At 34.0% G+C, this 25,672-nt stretch overlaps 1 protein-coding gene across 1 annotated transcript in view; it reads left to right on the top strand.

Annotated features, from left to right (window-relative positions):
• PSMD14 (proteasome 26S subunit, non-ATPase 14) overlaps positions 1-25,672 on the top strand; it is a 95,041-nt gene that overhangs the window by 65,923 nt on the left and 3,446 nt on the right. The window contains exons 8-10 of the mRNA XM_030852629.3: positions 6,293-6,400; positions 13,065-13,139; positions 16,319-16,444. Of these exons, the coding sequence (XP_030708489.1) occupies positions 6,293-6,400; positions 13,065-13,139; positions 16,319-16,444 (309 nt within the window). The remainder of the gene's footprint in view (positions 1-6,292; positions 6,401-13,064; positions 13,140-16,318; positions 16,445-25,672) is intronic.

Below are 25,672 nucleotides of genomic sequence, written 5' to 3'. Positions count from 1 at the left end.
CTTTATGTGGGACTGTCAATAAGCATACCAATTGTGTTGATTTCATTTGTCTACTAGAGGGGAATCTGAAGTCACTTGCTCATTTTATGTTGGCTGACAGAGTAGCCACCAGATAGCATTGGTACTCTGAGTTGGTTATCTGACCAGTGACCCAGAGATGCTAGTATCTTGTAGCTCATTAATAGTCCCTGAAGAGTTCAGTTTTTAAGTTCACTGTTTATTCATCACCTATAATTCTAGAAATACCTATCATAGAGGAGTATCAAAATTCTAGGCATATTGTCATTTTTTAAAGAGATAATATTCAGTATAGCTGTTACATTTTTTCTTTATTTTATTTAGGAATTTTCCTAGGGAAATATGTCTTTAAACGTCTCTCCCTAATTTCCTGTTGGTATTTTCATATGCCAAATGTCTGTGGATACCAAATTTATAATTCTGATTTGATTTTGAGGGTGGCTTTTTTCTAACTTTAACATTGTATTGCAGTAGCAGTATTCTGCTTAGTTTACTGGTCAGGTTGAGTGCTACAAGAAGCAAACGCCAAAATGGGATTCAATCTGTCTGACCGTGTGGAAGGAGAAAGAGAAAGTAGGATTGGGTAGGAAGAGCGTCAGACTGCAGCATGTTCCTAAGAAAGTTTCAGCCAGGCTGTTGGGGAGTCCTTGAGACAGTTGTCCTTTAGAAGAAGCCCTTATTTGGCAGGAATGGCTAGGTTTGTAGTACCCCTGCTGTGCTCAGACATTGGCTGGGAGTAGCCCAAGGGAGGTTTGACCTGGGGTGAACCCCCAGAGGATCCAAAAGTGTAGCGTCTGGAGTTTGTGAGTCAGCTATGCTCTCTACAGTAGGTTCTATTGAAAGGAGATCTGAGCTAGGCAAGTCCATGAGCACCATAGTTAAAAACACTGAGAACTATAGTGGTAGGTACACACATATTATTTCATTTAATCTTATCATTAAATGGTGTCATTCATGAGCAAATGGAGACATTGAGAAGTTAAATAACAGTTATCTTAGCTCAATAACTAGCAAGTGTTAGAACCAGAATTCTAACTTAGGCAGGCTTCTGACTGCAGAGTGTCTTAAGCATTTAAATACCTATACCATACTGAGTACATGCATACACTGTAAAAATTTTGCTAAATTTATTTTATGACATAACTATATTCTTTTTAGAAAGTTTCATGAATCTAAAAATGTTTAATTACCTTTCACCATACTAGTTTTTAGAGATCGATTTGTTTTTATTAAAGTATATATATCCAAAACGGTGGCTTTACTGTTTGCATTTTGATGCATGTCTTCACTTGTCAAAAAAAGTACGTTATGCTAGTTATACTCCATCCCCTTTTCTCCCAGTATATTGAAGTTGTACTACAGATCTCTAGCTACAATAAGCAATTCTCCAAGGATGAAGAAAGAAAATGTACATACACATAGGAATTTCTTTTCCAGAGCTAAAATTGACATTTTATAAATAATTTCCATGTTGCAAAGTTGAGACTAAGAAATCACAGCAATTCAGTGATATGCATTTGGCATGAGTCAGTTTTAGTTCTTAGTGCTTTTCATTGGAAATGGCATAAAAAGTAAGATTTCTTTGAATTTTTTATGCCGTGGGCTTACAAGAGACATAAGATGTTTTTCTCTTATAGATGCCTGGCAGTGCACGGCAGCAGAAGTAACGAACTGGTCACAAACCCCAGCAGTACTTCCCAGGTCACATGCACCCTTAATTTTTAAAGAATCTAGAAACAACCTAAGCAGTTGATAACAGGTCATTTCTGGGTGATAAAGGGTATTTGATTTCCACACCTAGCATTTTTATAGTCATTTAGAGACTTATTTATGGTGGTGGGTTTATATGTGTTTAAATATGTAACCTAACTGGTCACTGAATTGTAACTCTTTTCTTTTCTTGATGTTTGACATTGATTTTGAGGTCTGAATTTTTTTTTTCAAGCTTTTTTTCTTCCAGCTCATTTTATATATAAACACTTCCCATAGTCATTGACTTCAATATAAGGGCAGCTGGGAATGCCAAAGGCAGCTACTGTTAAACAAAAAAGGAGAGGGGGGTGGGGAGGGAGATAAATTGTGAAGTACAGTATCTACTGCCAGAAGTGCTTGTGCATTTTTCTTTCAAACAGCTTTGAATTAAATTAATTTTACAAGCTTTACTTAAAAATGAGTCTCCTTTGAATGTAAAAATTGGGAACCATACATTGGTGCTTTAGAAATTTAGTCTAGTCTTTCAGTGACCTAGCAGTTGATATGAAAACATGAATTTAAAAATAAATAGCATATTGGATAAACTGTACCATACTCATGAAAGAAGCCAAAAAATTATGGATTAAACTGAATTTGAAAATAATTACAGTTTTGTGTCCTAAACCAGATTCGTTGTTAAAATGAAATGATAGGTCTTTGACCCTTGGGTGTGCTTGGAATAAATGTGGAACACAGTATTGTTTTTAAAACTATTTTGCTTTTATAAGCTAAGACAGATGTACAAAAAAGATGCAGTTTTTATTTTGTATTGGCAGCTTCCAAATATTTAGTATCTATTTCCAAGAATTGCAATTAGTAAAGCAACCATGGTACTGAAATCTGCACATCCCACAAGCTAATTATATTTGCAAGGTCAGAGTGAATACATATTTTCAGAAAAATAAAGGGTTATATAAATATGTGTCTTCTACTTGGCTGTTATATCACAGTTTGTTGATCTGGGGTATAATGTGTACAATTCACAAATTTGTCTGATAACAGAAAGTGGTGTGTGATTGTGTTTATTTTACTAACCAGTATATTCACAGCAATCACTTCCAAATATCTCTCCAGTAAAGATGTGTTAATTACAAAACAGACAAGGTCTTCTATTATATTAAAGCTACTAACAAGAAGACAGCAGGAATCACACATGTAAATAGCATCATCAACCCCTATTTTAGTCCTCTGTTTTGATCTGTGAGTTGCGCATAGACCAAAGGTGCTATTAAAGACTGAGTGTATGAAATAGGCAGCATTATATGAACAAAATTTATTCAACAAGAAAACAGACCTTTAACATGAATTTAACAAGCCTGAGAAATTATAAACTATCATATGCTGCAGATTCATGCAGTGATAATAAACAAAAAAGGAAAGTAAGAGGTTTCCCTAAGCTAGCCAAACTGCTAATGGTTTTGTTATAAGCTGTCTACTGTTGCAGTGACCTCTGAAAAGTCTCAAGGCACTTGTACCAGAAAAAATTAAATGGTCAGGCCAGTGAATGGAGATTCAATGTGGTGCGTAGGACTGCAGCATGGAAAGGAATTATAAAAGTCTAGCTTCATATTCCTGAAAATATTTGTCATACTTTAGCTTGGAAGTTTTTGTTAGTACATATTAAGGGGTAGGTTTTGTGCAAAGTTTTTTGGCTAAATTACTTTTTGGATTTATAACCTTATAAGACATAAGCTGAACTGGTTTAATGTATATATACTTTAAAACAAACCATTTAGAAAATTCATATAGCCCCCAAAAATGAATTTTTCCCCTGCCCCCCTCCCATAACTTAATTAATCCTTGGGGGTTCTTTGTTCAGTCTATTGTATCTAAGATTTCTGTTCTCATCCATGGAGTGACCACTTTGCTGTCATTCTGTTGCATCATGCTGTAAATACATAAACATGGAGAAACGCCTTCAGCCTATACACACCTCCAAGTGCTCACCAAGGCTTTTTCTTGAATCTTACTATGGCATAATTAACACCTTCTTCACCCATTGCTCATTAGTGCACTGGACATTAAAGAGTCTATTTTGATAGGTTGCTCTAAAGGAGAAACCCACTTATTCTCACAGCACAAAAAGCAATTATAAAATTGTACAGAAATTAAAATGTAGACTATATTGCCATATTTATATTTTTATTGTGTACTAAATCTAATTTTGGTCTGCAGGTTGTTGAACATGTTAGTTTCCTTAAGACAGTTGCTATAGTGATGGCAGCAAATTCCTTTAATCTTGGTGTAAAGTGTTCATTTTCTATTGGCTTTCATATTGCTACTGAGAAATCGTCATTCTAAACATTCCATTTCATTTAGGCCATCATTTACTAGTTGAACAGTATATTAAATTCTTGAATTTTTCTCTTAATTTTAAATAGAATTAAAATTTCTAAATTGCAGACTGTTTTTAATTGATCATGATATCTCTTTAGCTGGTATTTTTATTTCCCTTTTATGAAGTTTCACACCTGTTTATAATATTCCAGAGAAATATTACAGAGATTTTTTTTGTGTGTAAAATAGCTGGTCTCCTGTTCTAGTTTGGAAGCATTCAGTATAAAAAAGATATTTTGTGATATATTGTGGAATTTTCATAGTTTTGTAGAAGTGTTCTTTTTCTACAAATGATACAGAAATCTTTAAATGGAATCCAAGTATTCTAAAAACAACTGGACCAAAATGATGCTTTGCTCTTAAATATTTACTGCTATTGGTTAGGGAAGCAATTCTTAATTTTGTATTTATTTAAGTTGTACATCTGTCTATCAAAATGGTCTCTTTTCTCTTCTTTAGCCTACATTTTATCTTATTTTTATGTGCTTTTTAGTAGAAAATTTTACTTCTATATGTTTTTAAACAGTTGTTTGAAATTATTTATGATAATATCTGATTAAAGCATGTTTGATAGTAGTACTTATTACTTTATGAAAATGATTAGAAAAAAGTTTAAGTATAAGCAAGAGATATAAACCTAGGCCATATTTATTTATACATAATTGTGAAAGTTAAGTCTGGATTACAGTTACTGTATAAAAAGAAAAAAGTTTTCACAAACTATTAAATCATGCATGTTCTGGGGATACTTGGTTTTATTTTAAGGCAAGAGGAATCTTTGGGGAAATTCAAACTGTTAGAAATAAAAGCAAAATTCAAAGTTTTGGGGCGGCGGGGGGGGAATTACCAGAGTAGATGGAGGCCTTAGATTGAGTCACTTGTCATAGTGCTTTGGTGTAAGTTCGTATTCATTAGTACCGTTGACCCTTCATGGCAGCTTTTTAGAAAGGGTGATTTTTCCTTTCTTTCTTTCTTTAAATCTTATTCTTTAGCATATAGCATTTAGTAATACTTACTACAGATTTTTCAGACTTGATTAGATTCCAGTTGGTTTATTTTGGAAATAAATTTTTTTTAATCCCTTAGTATCCTCAAACTATAATTATACAAATGAGAAAGTCTAGCAGACAATAGATTTTAAAACATTGATAAATCTCAGTTGTTTAGCACTTTTAAAGGCAAATCTAGAAATAACTGTATTACCCTGCTTTAAGATATTTTTATGTGAAGAATGTATTGAGTTTATTCTCTAGGTAATTGATTTACATTCCCTGGAAGAGGCATCTGTCTTAAGATCCCCAGTTCTTTACATAAAACTTAACAACATTTAAAAGCTTTAACAAGTTCTTTCAAATCCATGATAATGAACAGAGAAAAGCATTCGGATAGTATGTGATTCTTGTTCAATCTCTTAATATATGAGCTAAAAGATGATTTGTATCATGTAAGAATTTGAAGTGTTTCTCTACAGAAATATTGAGTACACCTAGGAAAAAGAGGATACCTATTGTTATTTCTTTACTATGAACTTAGGGCTGTATCATTCTGTACCATGTTCCTGGCTTAAAGCACGGATGACCTTGGTTTTCTTGTATTGTGCCTCGTATTCTTGACAGTGGCTTGGACATTTAAGGCCATCAGACAAGGTACAAAGTCTTTTATAGTCACAAGAAGTAAAAGGTATCTGACTAGAAGAGAATACGTGGAGCAAGTGCCTTGCTGGTTGTAATTTTGTTGTCATTTCAAGTACTGTGGTAGTATAATTGATGTGACAGGGCTGGGCTTTAGATGTGGTCCCTTAGCTTGTGCTCACTTTCAGTTTTAGTTTCTCTTTGTCATTCATTTTGATTAGGTAAAATTTAGGTGACAGACATATGCGCACCAATGAAGGCTGTTTGGTGTAAGTTTAGTAATGACGTATTTCAATAATAAAGATGCAAAGTTAATATTTTCCTTTACTGCTTCATGAAAATTGCAATAATTGGTGTCACCTTACATTACAAGATAGAGTGTGGTGTGCTGATGGTGCAGTCAGCAGGAGGTTCTTTTTTATTAATATTATAATTAAATGATTTTCTGGAAATAGGCCAGAAACAGATGCAAGTTGATCATGCCTTGTCCAGTGTTGCTTGGCACCATCACTTGCTTTTTAAAAAAGAGATGACCTGACACCTTGTTTTTACAGGTTGTTATTGATGCCTTCAGATTGATCAATGCTAATATGATGGTCTTAGGACATGAACCAAGACAAACAACCTCAAATCTGGGTCACCTAAACAAGCCATCTATCCAGGTAATACCTGTATTTGATAATGTGTTAAAACTGTTTTACATTTTAAAAGCCTGTTATAAATGACCATTTTAAGATCCAGTACTTAGCATTTTAATTTGTTTTGCAATTAATTTTTCTTGTGCTTTAAAAGGAGATTATGGAAATAGTGTTGCAAAAGTTAGATTTGCTCACATATGAGTTTGCTTTCAGTGAAGTCTTTAAACTTTCCTAACATAGTTTGAGGACACCCTTTTGGGGGGCATAGTAGAGCCTTAATCTTGAGAGTACCTTACAGCTTTGCACGGTTAACACTGTAGTAAAGGACTGATAGGGGTTTTAGGTGGAGTGCGTTAGGTATCATGGTATCATTATTGGTTTGGTTAGTAGACATTTCTTATAGTAGTAAATAATGGTAAATTATTGTATACTTTAAGAGGTCCCCAGAAGCAGTTCCTAAATAGTACTTAAATATTTTTACCTTTTTCTTTTTTCTTTTTTTGCCTTAATCCCTACTTTTAAAACAAATCATATAAAACACAACTACATATTTCTTTTGATTAGAGTTTATATCTTGTTCTTTCTAGTGATGTCAACCACCATTATTACAGTTATTCAGACACTTAATATCCTCCTGAGTGATTAATGTTTTCTTTGTATCATCCACATGCTTCATTGTTTTTACACAGATCTTTATTGTCTGCAAAAATTATTTTAAATGTGTTTTTAAATGCACCACAACCTGTGTCTATATAGTTAATTGCTTCTCTGAAGATTAATTAAAAGGACAGAAATACCGTGTTTGGTTAAATAGAACACATAGGACAGAGACATTATAGTAGCTATTGCTGCTCCCCTTCTGAAACCTTGCTCTGTCATATGATTGTCTCTGGGGAGTTGTGGCTTTGACAGTTAAACTAAGCTTGGTTATACTTTGATAACTTTATACTTTTAGATGCTTACTTTTTCAGCAGTCACTCATCTGAAATCTTCATCAAAGTGAAAAAGTTCTTTCAAAGGATTGAGGTGTGTTCCTTTTGAAAAAATTACTTAGAAGCCAGGGAAAACTGCAAAGTATAGTGAGTATGATGAAATAAGCTACTAGTGTTTTTGATTGGGTACAGACAAGCCCATGCTTGCATGTTCCAAGAGAATATATTATTGGACCTGTTTAGCCTGTGATAATGACCTTTCTTATAACCCCCATAGCATCATACTGCTTCATTATTTTTTTGCAAATATTATTTTTTTTGTTAAGTAGCATCTCACAGTCTAAGATCATTGTGATTACTGCATGGTGTGTTTCTGCCAGAAGTTTTTACTAATTGCAAGTCAACAGCCACCTGTTGCAGATTTCATCTTTTAAATTTAAACACTGGTTTTTAACCTTAAAATTTGAGTTAATTAAATAATTAAAATCTGTTTCTTTCTACATCAGTCCAGTTTGTATTTTTACCTTATAGTCTGTAATTTAAGGTGAACCTTATGAAGCAGGTTCCAAACCAAAGTTAAAAGGACCTGTGTATATAACAGCTACAGCGTCATTGTTTTCCATTTCATTTTAGTTTGTTTTGGCTTCCAATTAAAATGTATATATATTTATTTCACAGTTTTTATAGCGTCCATCAGGAAAACATCTATCTGGGTGCTTTACAGTTTTGAGACAATTCCAATACTGAAACACTCAAATGGGATCAAGCCAAAAAGTGACGGAACAAAGGCACACCTTAAAACAATTTCTTAGTTTTCTAAGACAAGCTAGAAAGAAAGCATCCCAGAAGAACTTGAAGTGAATGGTGATATTCATAATAGAGTTTTAAGATGTGTTAGCAGAATCTTTACCTCAGGGATCAGAAGCCTTTCAGAAAGGCCGTGCCTTTTATTTTGAAGGAAAGTTAGTTTGTATTTAGAGGGATCTTATTCCTAAACCAGCTTATTACTGGTAGGAATAGGAACCTAACAGGTACCATCAGCACTCATGTGGGTGGTTACTAATGCTTTTCTAACACTGATTTTTTTTTACTATCATACTTAAAGTAGGAGGGGAAATATTAGGGTTATACTGTAGACTACTATTTAATATATTGAAGAAAGTTCAAAATATGTTAAGAAAAAGATTATAAAATCACATATGCAAGTTCTCCTTTTTGAAAATATATATTTTATAAACTGTGCCTATATATTTACAATATGATATTAGTATTGATTACCTTTAGGTTGTAGGGTTGTTGAATTTTTTTTCTTGTTTTTCCTTCTCTATATTTCTTAAACTTTCTACAATGAAACATATATTGCTTTTAGAAAATGTTATTTTTAAAGGACTAATAACAATGTTGAAGTATCTGCCACAAGACAATCTAATAGACAAAGTTTATGTGAACTTTCATGTTTTAAATGAGAAGTTATTAATAATCCTGATAGAGAGGGAAGAGTATAATGCCTGTACTGTAGACTTTTCTATTAATATATGTGACTTTGTATTATTTTGTTCTTGGAACATTTGACCATTATTGTCAAATGTATAGAATTGAGAGTTAGCAAGCATTTATTTTAGTAACTAAAAATGTAAAACTATTCCACTAAAAATTGTTCAACAACATTTCAGATGCTTAAGGGCCACAGTGTATATGAAGACTGGTTGTCAACTGAATGGAAATTTAGTAGCTGTTGATGCATAGATGCATTATACTAGGGTTATGAACCTCTAAGTGTAGCCCTGAGTACAACTGCATTGTCTAACACAGTTAAACTATTTGAAAAACATTGTTTTCGGTAGTTGTTAAACAGTTATAAAATAGTTGTACTAGAAGGAACCATTGTGATGATTTTGTAGGTGAGGAAACTGAGGCCCAGCAAGTTTGTGATTTGCCTAGCTTATCCACTGAGTTACTGTAGGAACTAGTACATAACCAGAGTTCCTCATTCTTTTATACTATATTTGGAAGTTTCATTAATTCATTAATTTTGGCATAGATAATGTATATATACAGCTCAAAATTCAAAAGGTATGAAAAGGTATTTAGCAAAAATTCTTTTCTTCTTTTGCCATTTGTGACCCAGTTCTCCACCCTAAAGGTAACAAAGTACATGTTTTGTTTCTTTCCAGAGCTATTATATTTATATAAAGAAAGATTCATTTTAAAGTATGATTTACTGGATTATATTTAGTACCACATTTTCAGTTTATCAATGTAAAATAATTTAAGGCAAACATATATCTTTAGATCTAAGTAAATATGCCTTTTTTAAGAGCATGAAACTTTTTTAACCTATCAAGAACCTATAAATAGGTTATTACATAGTTCATAAGCTGTGTATTTTATAATATGCCTGCTTTTCCACAGCAGTGAGCAAATGGAGTTATAACTTCTAACCTCTTCTCAGTAGTCTGGACAATGCCAGTGAAGTATTATTTCACCGTAATGATTATTTGTGTGCTTTTCTTTGAATTTGTCATACCAACAAAATTATAAAGCTCTACTCTAAAGATTAGCTTAAAGAAACATAGAAATAACCTGGAAGTTAATCAGTGGGATCTCAAAACTCTGCTTTGTCTAGTTCCTCCTCCAAACCACTCTTTGTCTAGAATAAATAGCATCTTAGACTGATAGTACCAACCTAGGAAGAACTTCCTACTTTGAAAGGTTGGCAGCCTTTGAGCAAAGAAAACAAGGGTCAGGATATCCAAGAAGCAAATAAGCTAAGTCCTGTTCGTAATTCCAAAAAGTATTGTCCCAGAAACAGTGCTCTAAAAGGTGGCTAGCTTCCCAGGTCAGTCACTGAAATATTATTTAGCCCACAATATAAACACTATAGAATAGAACCATGCTTTCTATGAGAAACTGTTGCAGATTTCAAATAATTAATGAATGAGCTTCAGGACAATATCCTGTTTTAATGAAGAATTGCCTGAATTTTCCTAAATTCATCATATGTTTGTTAGGTGTAAATTTAAAAGTTAAGTATTGATGTTTTGAGAAATTTCCTGATTATGTAACTTCTTTGTCTGCCTGACATACTATGGCATTTGCTAGTATGTTATGTTTAATTTGCAATTTGACCCTGTCAAAAGGCTAGTCTCCCCCTTGGTAAAGCTAATCTTATATTTGGTGTATGCTGTCACAACTTGTAATTCAATGTCAACTAGAATGGGGAATTTGAGGTAATTTGTTTTTCACTGAGCTAAATAAAAGAGCCTGTGCCTTTGGGTTTATATGGAAGGAGGACTGTACATGGCCAGTTTACCTATGATTTGGGATGAATGTACTTGGGGGCACACAGCAAGTGAGTAAGTGAAATTGGGAAATGCCTTGAGGATATCATTTGATTTAAATTTATATTTGTTTTATTATTGTCCCTGCTAATCTTTCATGCTGCCTGTTAGTTGTACTACTTTCATCTAAATAATGTAATTGAAAATCAAGTAGGTAGTGCCTTCAAGTTCCAAACTGTATATTTCAGCAGTACAGTTAATCTCCAAAATGTGGACCTATCTGTGTGCCCATTTGTCTGACTTCTGTATCTCTTGGCCATACCTGTTATTAGCTTTATGGCCACTATGTAGAATTATATAGTTGAAGCACTGCATAAAGGTGATTGGATGAGAGGGCAGTTGGCACCTGAAATCTAGCCTAAACTTTGCTCTCCAGCCAGGCTGAGTTTGCTTGGAGCACTGGGCACCTTTTTCTAATTCTTCCACCCAGAGGATGCACTTCCTAATTTGCATAAAGGTGAGTACAGATTAAGGGAGGCACTGATTAGCTCCACTTTTTGATTCACACAGTACAGCATATCTAGGCACTGAAATTTAATTCACTATTCCTGATTATTATTGAAATGAATAAGGATTTAATAGATACTCCTAGTACTTTAATTTCATATAGCAACCATTTTTTTATAGCAGATGTTAGGAATATAAGAATGGATTGTTGGGCTTCCCTGGTGGCGCAGTGGTTGAGAGTCTGCCTGCCGATGCAGGGGACACGGGTTCGTGCCCCAATCCGGGAAGATCCCACATGCCGCGGAGCAGCTAGGCCCGTGAGCCATGGCCGTGGGGCCTGTGCTCCGCAACAGGAGAGGCAACAGCAGTGAGAGGCCCGTGTACCACACACACAAAAAAAACAAAAACAAAACAAAACAAAAAAGAATGGATTGTTATAGTATATACCTAAAATGGGTTAGTATTTGGTGGAGCGATTTTTGCTAGCAAAGTTTAAAAATAAGACTATGCTTTGTTTTCATTCTGATCCCTGACGTACAAAGACTTAATTTAAGAATTTCCTAAGATACATTGTAGCATAGTATGATAGAAAAAAACATGGGCTTTGGAGTCAGAAAAACTTGGGTTCAAATCTCAGCTTTGCATTTTATTAGGTATAAACTAGGACAAATTGAGATTTGTGTCTTATTTCCTCATCTGTCAAAATACAAATGGAACCAACCTACCTTACTGGGTTGTTGTGAAGATTAGAAGACTTATTGTGTAAAGCAGGTGCAGGTGCTCATCAAATGTTTCCTTTCCACCCCTTCTTCTACCTCAACACCTTAAGACTACATTGTAAAAATCCAGTTATTAGTGTGGTGGTTGTTTTAGTTAGCTTTATCTTTAGATTCCTGAGAGTTAGCCCCAAAGCCCTTTTTGTTTTTGTACTTGAAGATATGTCCAGGGTGTATTTCTGTACTTTAATGTCTTAGAAGGCTGACAGAGGGGTCCACAGAAACTGTTCTGGACCTCATTTGAACCTATGTAGCTAGAGTTAGACATTTGTGCAGCTGTGAATGGATTACAGCACATGCAGGATTATTGTTTCTTAATAAAGCCATGCCATTAGCTTCAGTTTTTATGATGATTTGACTGTTTGTCTTGGTGATCAAGTACAGTGGAAAAATTTCTGCTTAGTGAGGTTGCCTGAGACTGGACCCACTAAAAAACAAACTCCATTTCGTTAATTTGGAGACATATGCAGACACAGTTATTTTTTTATTTTATTTTTTTTTTGCGGTATGCAGACCTCTCACTGTTGTGGCCTCTCCCGTTGCGGAGCACAGGCTCCGGATGCGCAGGCTCAGCGGCCACGGCCCACGGGCCCAGCCACTCTGCGGCATGTGGGATCCTCCCAGACCAGGGCACAAACCCGTGTCCCCTGCATCGGCAGGCGGGCCCTCAACCACTGCGCCACTGGGGAAGCCCAGACACAGTTATTTTTAATATGTTAGAACTGAATTAAGAAAAACGGAAACTCCAGATTAATGTTGTGGGTGAAGGAATAATTATATTATTATGTCTTTTTAGGCTTTTCTTTTGAAATAAGAAAGAGCCCCCTATGTAGATAATCATAAAATCAGACTTAATAAATTATGTATTATTTATAAATTATGAATAATTAGTTTATAGGTTAGATTATGATGAGGTCAAATCATATCTCTGACTCTGAGCAAGGCTACTAAAACTGTTGAATTTGTGCGGCTCTATGTCATGTTTTAAAGAATGTGTGCCCTGTACCTCTAAACCTCACTTCTAAACTCGTAGCTGAGAAAAAAATAGTTTAATATTTACTTAGGATAAAAAGCTATTTTTAGAAGATGGTAAAGGTATTGTCTACAGGATATGTCAACAGTTTCAAAGAGTTGTATTTATTTTATTAGATGAAAAATACTAATTTGTCCTTCTAATCATTTATCTATATAGGCGTTAATTCATGGACTAAACAGACATTATTACTCCATTACTATTAACTATCGGAAAAATGAACTGGAACAGAAGGTAAGCTTAAATTTTTATCTTAGAGGTGGAAAAAAATCTATTTCAAACAATTTAAACTATTACCTGGTATATTTGAATTTAAATTGTTGACCTCTTTCATTGATGCGTTAAAATATTTTTTCATTCCTGATGAACTGTAGCATAAAATAAAGGAATATTTTATTGGACAAATTGAGAGACATTTTACCTTATTGGTAGGCGCTAAAACAGGAGAGGAGGCAGGAAACAAACATTCCAGTTTGGTTTTATGATAAATTATAAAAATCTTTCTTCTAGTTCTGCGATTTTTCTGATTAATTTATCTTCTCTAATAAAATGGCCTTTTGTTACTAAATTGCTAAATAAATAGCTTTCCAGATTTGAAAGGAATAAATTAGATTGTAATTGTGTAGTGCTTTTTAAAAAAAGTACCATGGTTACTTAGGATAAACTAAAGGTGAGTCAAAAGGGAAATGCATTTTAAGGGTTTTCAGATATTTAGATCTAAATTTTTATACCTTTTTATAGTAATCAAATTTGATGACTTTAAAAATTACCTAGCGTCTTGGTAGATTAGCATTCTTTAGTTTCTACTATTTTAGGATTATCTCAAGAACAGTTTTTCTCTCAACTAATTGGAAATATTTAAGTCTGCCTACTGCTTTTTGAAATTACAATCTGAACTGCTTTTTTTCTTTATTATTACAATTAGTCATCCTCCAAATAAGCTTCTTGTATTTCTTGTATTTCTCTCTGAGAAAGACTTTAAAAATTTGAAAGAACATGAGTACTATTGACAGCCCCTAAGTTTTGATTTCTACATGCATGCTGAAGTCCAAGCATAAGTAATCAGTAGTAAACAAGACCTTTCTTACTAGTTGAAAGTGTTCCCCACAAAGTCACCCTAGAAGGGATTCTAGTGATGGTGTATGGGAGTGGAGTTAGAGGCCTCTCCATACTACTCCCTCTTTCAACCAGATCATCTCCATTTTCAGTCTTATTTATATATTGTGGGCAGAATATGCTGTATAAGATTTTCTGAAGTTTGATAAACAATTGTTTTAAAAGTTCAAAGCCACCAGTAAACTCACTCAAAGGTCCTAGGTGCTTGAGCATGACTTTGAGTGAGGGGCTGCAGGGGACCAGTTCTTCCTTGACCTGAGGGGAGACACAGAGCCATAGTTCTTCCTTCTGCTTGCTTTTGTCCCAAAGTTCATATCACCTGTGGTAGATTTAGTTGATAGCTTGAAGTACATTTTCAACACTTATTTTAATTTTATGTAGAATAGGTACAGGCTGTGGGATAAAAGGGTACCACTCAGACATAAACTGAAAAATTCATTCAGATATATAAATGTTTTATCAGTCTGACACCCAACTATTTGGAAATATCCATCTAATTACATCAAATTTTCTTTTTCTTTTTTTCCTTTATGGTACCCCATGAACTTAGCCACCATCCTTGGTATAAAAAACACACATATAAATACTTACATAAATTAATTAATATTTTGTTTATGTTCCTAGTATAGCTCAGTTCAGGTGCTTTCTTGATACTCAAAGCCCTGCCTTTACTCTTATCTCACCAACCTGTATACTTAACTCCAAGTGTTACCTGAGGGGCCCAATCCAATCTTTGTCCAGGCATGGTAGAATTATTCTTCTGCTCTGTGGGAACTTTCTTTGTTTGCTTCTGAAGTGTAGAAAAATCCAATTCTCAACACTTAATTATAGGTAGCTTTATAGCATAGGTAGTTGCAGCAAAATTTCCTGAGGATGTATTTTCTAAAACACTGTCACTGGCGAAGATGGGAAGCAATCCAAGAAATTCGGGTTACATGTGCAGGAGTTTTCCAGTTTTTTTCCAAACTACTCTTGCTTCCATGGGCCCTAGGAGGGGCATGGAGGAATATGGATCTTTTGTGTCTTGAAAATTCTCATAGGTGATTTTGACATGCAGCTTATTCTCCAGCATAAGGAAAACTTTGTACCACTTTTAGCTGCAAATCTCTAAACAAATAATTGTTCTAAACTAAACTCATACACTTCCGACTATGTCTTTAGATCCTCATAGCTTGTGGATCTCACTTAAAGTATACTGGTTCTCATAGCAAAAGAACAATAGTCATTCTGTAGGTACCGTTTTTTTTTTCACATTGCATAATTTTATCAGTCGTTTAGAAAACTCTTCTTATTCAATGATTATCCTCAACTGAAGGACATTATAGAGTAGGACTTTTAAGAAAAACTGTCTTAAGACTCTGAACTTGAAAACTTACGAACTTCGAAGAATATGTATTCAGAATTAGGAGTCCAGTTTGAGAAATAATGAACTAAAGTGTTTAGTTCCATGATCACTACTAATAGGGTCTGATCCCAGTTTGCTGATGTGATTGCAAAGTGGATGGATCTGTGATTTCCTTCCCAGTTTTACGACTTTTCATTCTGGTATAAAGAAGTTCAAAAATTTTAAATTATAGATGGAGTATTAGAATTTGAAGAAAATTTAAAGATTATCTAATACAAGCCTTCAGTTCATAGATATGTAAACAGGGACTCAGAAAGATTGACACAGTCATTCAGTAAATGGAGGCATTTACCTCCTTATCTCAGCATTTGAGAGCAGGGCTATATGAACTATTAGAAATCCTGTGTGTAACATAGTAGTTTCATTCATTCAACATATGCTTATTTAGTATTTGCTATGATTAGATCTAGATTCTAGAATCTAGACCTTGGTAATCTTGAAATAAACAGAGCAGAGTCCTTGCCTTGATTTCTCTTTAATGGGAGAGAAATGCACTAAACAAGAAAACAAAAATTTCAGCTGTTTATAGTGTTATAAAAATAATAAAGCAAGTTAAGGAAAGAAAGATGTTTAGATAGTATGGGGTGGCTTTATTATATAGTGGTGAGGAATGGCAGCTATATCTAAGGAAGTGAGAAGTGTAAGCCATAGAAAGATAAGAAAAATAGCCTTTGAGGCAAAGGGACAGCAAATGCAAAGGCCATGAGTTGGAGTATTCCTTAGATTTTATTAATATAAATTTAGAAGGATACTTATTAGAGTTTATTTAAATTAATAAAATTAAACTTAAATTCATTAATTCCAAAAGTTGTTTGTAAAGTTGTTTCTCAAGACAAATAAAGGAAATTTTCTCAATACAGGAAAATAATTAATTTTTCTTTATATTTTTTAGATGTTGTTAAATTTGCATAAGAAGAGTTGGATGGAAGGTTTGACACTTCAGGACTACAGTGAACACTGTAAACACAATGAATCAGTGGTAAAAGAGATGTTGGAATTAGCCAAAAATTACAATAAGGTAAAAACTTACTTTCAACATTTATTTCTTATAATCTTTGGAATATATATGATTAGATATCAGGCATTGTATAAATATAAATAGTTAAGAGTAGAGTGGCCTATTTTGTAGACCAGATAGTAAATATTTTAGGCTTTATAAGCCATCCAGTCTGTTGCAGCTACTCAACCCTGCTGTTATAGTGTAAAAGTAGCCACAGACAATACATAAAGGGAGGGATGAGTGAGGCTATGTCCTAGTAAAACATTATTTACTAAAACAGGGAGTTGGCTAGATTTGACCCGTGGCTTATAGTTTGCCAACCCCTGTTGTAAATAGCTTTACAATTGAAATCTCTTCATTATTCAGAGGACTTTTTCTTGGAAGGGAAGGAGGAACAAGGAGATGTGAACAACAACAGCATTTAATACTTGATAACATATAACTTATTTTATGAACTCTGTTTTTCATTTAATACGTATTTATTGAAAACCTGCTATGTGCCAGGTGCTGGGGATATGGTAAAAAAATAAGACCTATCCTCATGGAATTTATTTTCTGGTAGGGGAAACAGAAAGTAAACAAATAAACACAACATAATACATTGTAATTAGTGCTGTGAAGACAATAAACAGGATGATGTAAAGAGTAGCAAAGGGAGACCACTTCATATGAGGATGTAAAAAAGTTACATTTTTCACAATCTCCTGAAAATATTTATTGTATGCTAAAGTATATGTGGCTATGATAACATTTTGTTTATAGATTTATGTTCTTTTACAATTCTGAAATTAAGAGAATACTTGACCAAGACTAAAATGTATCTTCTGTATTGTATCAGTTTCCTAGCATTGCAATCACAAACTACCATATAATGGGTGACTTAAAACAACAAATTTATTCCCTCACAATTCTGAAGCTAGAAGTCCAAAATCAAGGTACTGATAGGGCCATGCCCCCTGTGAAGCTTCTAGTGGGGAGCATCCTTCTTTTTTTTTCTAGCTTCTCTTGGTCCCCAGGCATTCCTTGGCTTGTGGCAGCATAACTCTAATCTCTAACCAGGGTTATGACTTCAATGTATCCTTTTAGGGGGGACATGATTCAATTCATAACATGTATTTTTCAACTTTTTTGACCAAAACCCATATAAAGAATAGATTTTACATTTGACCCAGTACCTGCAAATGTATATGTATGTGTGTATATATATTGCAACAAAAGTTTTATGAAGCAATATTTACCCTTATTACAAGTGGTTATATTCTATTTTCTTTCTCATTTGACTCAATTTCATACTGTTTCAGTTATATACATACATATTATATACATCGACATATAGTTTGCAACCTATTAATGGGTTGAAAACCTGCAATTTGTAAAACATATACATACTATACAGTGTTATGCTTACAGATACTTATCAAATATCTTCTGTACAATTTGCAGTGGAAAACAGGGATCCTTCCTTCATTTTTAGGAAAACAGGGGCATTAAGAAAAGTTCATAACCAGAGTACTTGACCAAAATTCGTGTGTTTGATAACACCTTAGTATTCAGATTGTCCACAGACCAGCTGCATCAGTATCACTTGGGATCTTGTTAGAAATGCAGGTGTTTGACCTGCTAAATCAGAATCAACATTTTAACAAGATTTCCAAGAGATTTGTATACTCATTCAAGTTAGAAGTTAGAGAACACTGCCATAGAGAAGTCCATGTGAAGTCCTGTAGAAGTTCAAAGGCTTTTGCTTTCAGCTGGTACAGACCCAGGATGATGTCTTTAGAGAATAACATTTGAACTGGACCTTAAAGCATGAATAAGATTTGGACGTACAAAGGAATGTTACCCTAGGCCAACTGAACATCATGAGCAAGACTAGGAGACAGAAAAGCAAGGGCATCTTTAGGAAACTGTGTTTGGCTAGAGTACATGAGAAGGGTGTACATAAAAGGGTGAATAGTGGGGAATAAAGATTTTTAAAGTTACTGAAGTCAAGTAACAGAGTTTGGAGAATCATGATAGAGTTATTTTTGATCAGGGGCATGGTATACCCAGAACCTGACTTTAGAAACATAATTTGACAAGGCTATAGAAGAAAGAGTGTTGTAAGAGGAGATTTGAAATGGAGATTCTATATTTAGGAGGAGCTTGCTATTACCCAGACAAAAGGTACTAAGTGTGTGAATTACTGTAGTGGCAGTGGGAAGGGAGGTATCAATAGACTAATAAAATAAAACATGGTGCCAGTTGGATAGATAAAGTAAAAGAAGAAGGAATCAAAGATGAGTTAAATGTCTCCTGCCTAGGTGACCAGAAGTATGTTGGTACCATTAACATTTCCAATTTAAGTAGAAGTAGAAAGATTGAGAAAGAAGATAAAGAGATTAAACAAGCAGGGAATTCCCTGGCGGTCCAGTGGTTAGGACTCTGCACTTGCACTGCCGAGGGTGCAGGTTCAACCCCTGGTCAGGGTACTAAGATCCCACAAATCATGGCTCGGCCAAAAAAAAAAAAAAAAAAGTTTAAACAAGCAGTTTACTATGTGGGACTAAAAATTAATGGTGGGGGCTAGAGCTTTTGGAGACAGTTAAAGTTGATATTGGTTGGCACACACCAAAAAAGTAATATTTTACTTTTTAAATTAAACACATCTTACAAAATAAATATTAACCAAGAGACGGTGTATAAGATTTGCCAAGTGTTAACAACAAGCCTTTTGAGAGAATTGAACTTTGAAAAAATGTTGATGGGCCCATACAAGCTAAATTCCAGCAGAATTAGGTTTGGCTTTGAAGAGCATGCCCTGATTTATATGTAGTGTTCCAGCTGGAAATTCCCATTGCTTCTAGATTGTAGGGAAAATATATATATATATTTAATCTTTCTAGTGTATGTTTTCATGCTGTGGAGATTAAAGAGAAAACAATAGTTCATCCTATTTAAAACAGTTAACCTTTTATAAATTAACCTTTAAAGAAATTTAAGTTATTATTCAGCGGACTGTAGGAATGGTTTTCATTTCTCTGTAACATTACAAGTTTAAGTAAATTCTTATTGGTACTACTGCCAGGAAATAACCTATTTATGGTTACTGCTGCCCATCCACAGAAGTTTTTGCTATTTTACAGTTTTAAAAAATCTCTGAAGTACTCAAAAATTTGTAAGGTTTGGTTATAAAGTGAAAACAATGTATAAGCTGTGATACGAAGGAGTCCAAATTTGGGGCTGTAATTCCCTCTGTGATTGAAAGAGAATGTGGTGGAGTTTTTAGTAACACTTAAAATATAAAAAGAAAGGCCCATACAACCAGTTCTTCATAGTATTCTTTTTAATTGGTTGGTGTTTTAAACTAAGGTAATTACTGTTACGTGCCAGTTAGCTCCTAAAGTGAAAGAAGGTTAGAAAATAATTAAATTCCTTTGTACCAACTTTTTGATTTCAAGTCTGAAGTCCACGCAGACGTTCTGCTTGATTATTAGTCATTGATTTCTCTAGTTACTGAACTTTAGCACCCACAACTCTTTTATTCCAAATCTCCTAGTTTATTCGTGCCAAGATGTATCAGTATTTTAATATTGATAACATTTGATTGGATATTTGTAAATGAATCTGCCAGTGAAAAAATGAATTGTAAAAGACTTTTTTAAGAATAGCATAGACACATAAAAGTTTGCTTTGTTTTCAAGCATGTAGCCCTATAAATTCAGAGATCTGACAGTTTACTTTTCAGGTAGAAAAACTGCCTACTTAGGAACCTGAAAGAAGGTTTGGATGCAACTTTTATGTAATTACATACAAAATATGTAATTATATGATTACATTTGGTTTATCAAAGTAGCTGTATTAAATAAGAAGGTCTTGTTTTGTGCTAGTGCAATAAGATAAGAAAAACAAAATAAGATATAAATATTGGGAAACCAGGCCAGATTATCATTATTTAAGTATGATAGGATATGTTTGCAATCAAGCATAGAAATACATGAAACTAAACTAGAATACTATTAGAACTATTATGATTGAGAATTATGTAGCCATGCAGTTACATAGGCTGAAACCAGTTGAAAAATATAAAAGGCAGGGCTTCCCTGGTGGCGCAGTGGTTGAGAGTCCACCTGCTGATGCAGGGGACGCGGGTTCATGCCCCAGTCCGGGAAGATCCCACATGCCGCGGAGCGGCTGGGCCCACGAGCCATGGCCGCTGAGCCTGCGCGTCCGGAGCCTGTGCTCCACAACAGGAGAGGCCACAACAGTGAGAGGCCCGCGTACCACAAAAAAAAAAAAAAAAATGTATATATATGTGTATATATATATATATATAAAAAAGGCAAATCAGTTTACAGAAGCATCCAAAATTACAAAGTATTTAGGAATAACTACCATAAAAAATGTAAATGTATAAATATGTATATATGACTTCTTTGAAAAATGCTAAAAACATTGTGAATAAATTCCCATTTCCAAAAGGAAGACTTAGTATTTGTAAAGCTGTGGTCAAGCTTCCCAAAGGTTACTTTAGTGCTAGTAAGAATATCAGTGCTTTTAAATTTTGATAACTTGACAGTAAAATTTACCTGCAATAAAAATAACATTTATTAAATGCTTATTAGGAGTCAGACTGGCAGAAAATATTTGTACCTATAACCCAGAAAAGGCTAGTATCCAAAAAGTACATAACAGACAAAGAATTCCTATAAAATATAAAGAAAGGATAATAAATTGGACAACAGAGCTGGAAAATTCACTGAAGATGAATGGCATATAAACATGAAAAAGAATTCAGTCTTATTAAGTATTCAAAGAAAAAAGTTAAAAGTATAAGATTTTTTTTTCTTTTCAAATTAAAAAAAATGGTTTGGGAGAATGCGCCACTAGTGGGAAAATAAAAAAGTGATATATGACATTTTTGAAGGCCATCTCCCATTTTATCTTTAAATTTTAAGTGCATATAACTCTTTAAGCCAACGTGTTCTCTTTTAAGGATTTATTATGAAGAATGAAATTCTACAAGTACCAACTTAGAGAAATATTTAAAACTTGATGTTATGTGTATAAAATGAAATTGTGTAACAATATGAAAAGTCCCTACTATGTTACCTTCCCTCCATTTTTCAATGATACCTCTTTGTCTCACATATATCTCAACGTATTATGCTGTTAACAGTGTCACCTCTCAGGTGGAAGGTAGGGGAATTTTATACTTTATGTAAATCCTGGATTCTTTTTAGTTTTTGCACTAAGCAGGTGTTATTTATATCTATTGTGTTAGCTTGAGGTAGCAATGGCTTAAAGAGGATAGGAATGTACATCTCTTGCAATTCAAGTCCATGTGAAACTTTGAAGTTATTACATTTACATACCCAGATATCTCCATCTTTTGCTCCACTTTCCTTGTATTGGCTTCCATCGTTTAGATCTCCTCATGATTCATGGTGATTGCTAAAGCTTTAGCCATCCCATCTGAGTTCCAAGCAACAGGAAGAAATGCAAGGGCAAAAGAGAGAGACCTCTCAACTAAATCAATTCCTGTTCAGGATCCTTCCTATAAGTCCCACCCAGCACTTCTGATTATATCTCATTGGCAGAACTTAATCAAGTGGACATACTTTGCTTTGAGAAAGGCTATATAGTCTTTTACCTGGGAGCATTACTGCCTTTAATAAAATTAGAGCTATATTATAAAAGAAGATGTGTATTAGGTAGGCAACTAGCAGTAGACTCTGCCATAGAAAGTTTTTTCAACAGTCTAAACTGCAGTTTCTATTATACATACACACACTTGTATGGGCACACACATGATGTTTATTTTATATCTCTATTTTATATAATTATATTTTAAAATTGGATTCCTTATAATATTTTTAGAAGGAATTTACGTATTCTGGGTCACTTAATAAATCATGGATTTGGCTTTATTCAGGATGTGTCATTAAAAAGTAATGATTTCCCGAATTGCCATGAATGTTGCTTTGAGGTCTTTGGAGATAGATAAGACTGTATTTAAGTCACAGTTTCATTGCTTATTGGCTGTGTGGCTATATTGTCCCCATCATTAGTTGGGCACACTCCTTTTTTGTATATTTCATATTGCATTATAATTTGAGATTTACTGGCAGGTAAAGTAAAACCCAAATGCAAGCTTCTTGAAGAGCAAGAACTGTCTTACTCATAGTGAGTACTTAGTAGTTATTTACTGAATGTATAAAATGAGGAAAATTCTACTGTTGAGGACATACATAGAATGTACTAGAGCGTTATAAGCACTTTCAAAAGGAGAGTTAGAAAAAAAATTTATAGTAGAAGTATTGCTGGAATTAACATATAGGAGATAGTGCCTAATTTCTTTATGTAAAATGTAGATTACTTCACTGGGATGTTTTAAGGATTCAGTAAATTAATATGTACATGTTAATGTTTAATTACTAATGGTTGTAGGGAACCCACTTTTTTGTTCTCCATATTCACACCTGTAATACTTTCTCATATAGTTTTCTAATTGTTTCATGTTTGTTAATTTTGCTTTCCCAAGTATGTTTTATAAAAGCCATTTCTTTAAACTTATTCTCTATCCCCATAACCCATAGTGTGATTTTCAGTTATATAGTCAATGCATTGACTTTTTATGAAAATCAAGAAAGAACTAAAATGCCTATATTACATTCACTAGCAGTTTATGCAGAGATTGTTTAATGGTGAAAAAATATACCATATAGGTGATTTTACAAAGCATGTGCTTAAATGGAAGCATGGCATGTTAAGAGTGAACACTGCAAACATATCAAAGGGAAAAAACGAAGCCCAAGGAATGGAATAGATATGACATATAAAGTGAAATAAGAGACATGGTGTCATGAAAGCAGAGGTTAAAGGATTAGAAGAGAAAAGGGGTATTGGAAAAGGTGTTCAGAAAGTTCAAGTAAACTGAGTCCATTGGAATTTGCCAGGTGGAGATCCTTAAAAGAGTACTCATGAAGTGCTAAGGGTCCAATCCATGTTTGTTAGAAGGTAAATAAAATGGTAGAATTTGAAACACAGATTTTCCATTTGAGAAATTTGACTCTTACCAGGAAAAAGATAATGAGGTTAATGGCTTTAGTAAAAGCCTCTTTAAGATGGGGGGTACATCTGAGGGGATTATGATAACACAACAGACCAAATTCCAGGAATTTCTTAGAACTGTGCAGACCGTGCATGATGGGATAGCCATCTGGGGGTCTTTGTTGATAAACTGTTAAAAACGTTTCTAGTGTGAATAGCCACAAACATTTTCAGTGCTTTTTTGTTGGTTGAGTAAACCGAAGAGCACGAATGCAAAAGCAAAATTTGATGCCAAATCACAGAAGTTGCCATAAACACAGAAGTTCCCCTAGTAAGGACACTGCCTGTGCCTGAATTTCATTTGTTTCTGCTGCTACCATTTCTTAATTTTTCCTGGTGACTAGCCAGATTAGAGCTATGAATGAAGGCAAACTGGTCTTGCTCAGATGATAGATGAGATAAAGGTAACTTAGGTAGCTGGAGAAAATATTTAGGGGTTTAATGTGATGATCTGGTCTATCTCAGAGTGTAAGAGATGTGCTTACTCTTTTGTCATGGGGGTTTGCAACCTTAGTATATGCCTAAATCTACAGCTGCTCCTCATTTTCCAGATGGCATCTATGGCTGGGAGTACTTTTTACCATCTGCACTTCTCAAAGAGTTTGTGAACTCTCTCTTTTAATTATAGGAAATGGGAAAACTAATTGGTAAAGTGGTTAAATGATATAAAAGATTTTTTAAATTGAGTTAGAGCTTTTTATATTCTGTTTAACCTTTCAAATAAGATCAATGCTTTAAGTGCTTTTTTACTTTCATCTTTGCATGTCTGCCATCTTTGATATTTGCAACACTCCAAAATACTCCATAATAACTATTTTGTACATGGATTGGTATTTTGAGCCAAATTCCAAAACCCTTACCTCCTTCCAGTACCGTAAAGTACTATTGTTGGCGTGTGCATAGAACTAACACTGAATGGATATAGAGTACAGACTTAACGTGAATTGTTCCATTTATCTAATATGTTTTCAGGTTGGTAAGGTATAGTGTCATGATTTGTAAAAGTAATTTAGAAAGACAAACTTTTTATGCGTTGCCAGTGTTTCTGTATATGTAAAACAGTGAGATAGTAGGAGAAGCAATTTTCCAGTTAGAAGATACTTTTTTTAACTAGCTGCGAATAATAGGAGTGACATCTGACTCTGAAAATGAATATATTCTCTGTCTAGGGAATTCTAGATTTGGAGTGTTATTAACTTATTTTCCCCTTTTTAGTTTTATGAGTCATAAATGTATTTCCTAATGATGTGTTGTAAATAAGTATCCTATAATAATCAGTAGATGCAATACTTATTCACTGTCTTTTCTCTTTAGGCAGATTCTACTGCGGAAAATTCTCCAGATAGTTTGTCCGTTTATAAAATTAGATACTTGCCATCTTTGCTCATTTTCAAGTTCTCTGTTTACAAAACTATTAAGAAGGTGTGAAATGCAGCCAAACTTCCCAGTTTATGGGAAATGTCTGATGATTGCATTTCCTACGTGTTCATTGTTCACACATGAAGAAATTTGGCAGCTGCGAGATGATTAAGTTTAGAGTATCCAAATCTAACCCTCACTGGGATTTTGGTTTCCTGCTTTCTGCCCCTGTTTTCTCACTCCCTTTGTAACCATATTAAGTGCTATGGTATTACTTCTTAAGATTGGTGATACTTAAATTTTCTTCATTTTCCATTTATCAAATGCTGTGGATAAATCATAGACCAGGAGTTCACCTGATGCAGGGCCCTAGCTTCAGGCAGTACCATACCCAAAACTGTTACGAAGGAGGTTGCTTAAACTTAGAATTCTCAATAAAGAGGTTACACAGTGGTGCATTATTAGGGTAGAGGGCAATATTGGTAGCTAATCTAAATGCTGTAATTACTTCAAAATTATTCTGCTAGAAAATTTATGGTCATACGCATAAAAGTTTGTAGCTGGCTTTGAAAATAGTAGAAAGTGGTTTGTATATATGGTTTGGTTGAATTAATTTTTATTTGATTTGGCATTTATTTCAAGTAATTTTTTTGATGTTGAAAACTTCAGATTACTCTATTTCTTCATGATTATTAAAGATCATTCATGTGGAGAACTGAGAATTTTTTCTGAGTATATCTATTACTTTTACAGATTCAAATATGTGAAGGTATTAAGGGATTACACTATATGATT

Source organism: Globicephala melas, chromosome 7 (genome assembly GCF_963455315.2).
Source record: "Globicephala melas chromosome 7, mGloMel1.2, whole genome shotgun sequence".
Taxonomy (NCBI): domain Eukaryota; kingdom Metazoa; phylum Chordata; class Mammalia; order Artiodactyla; family Delphinidae; genus Globicephala; species Globicephala melas.
This window is presented reverse-complemented; position numbering and strand designations above follow the sequence as displayed.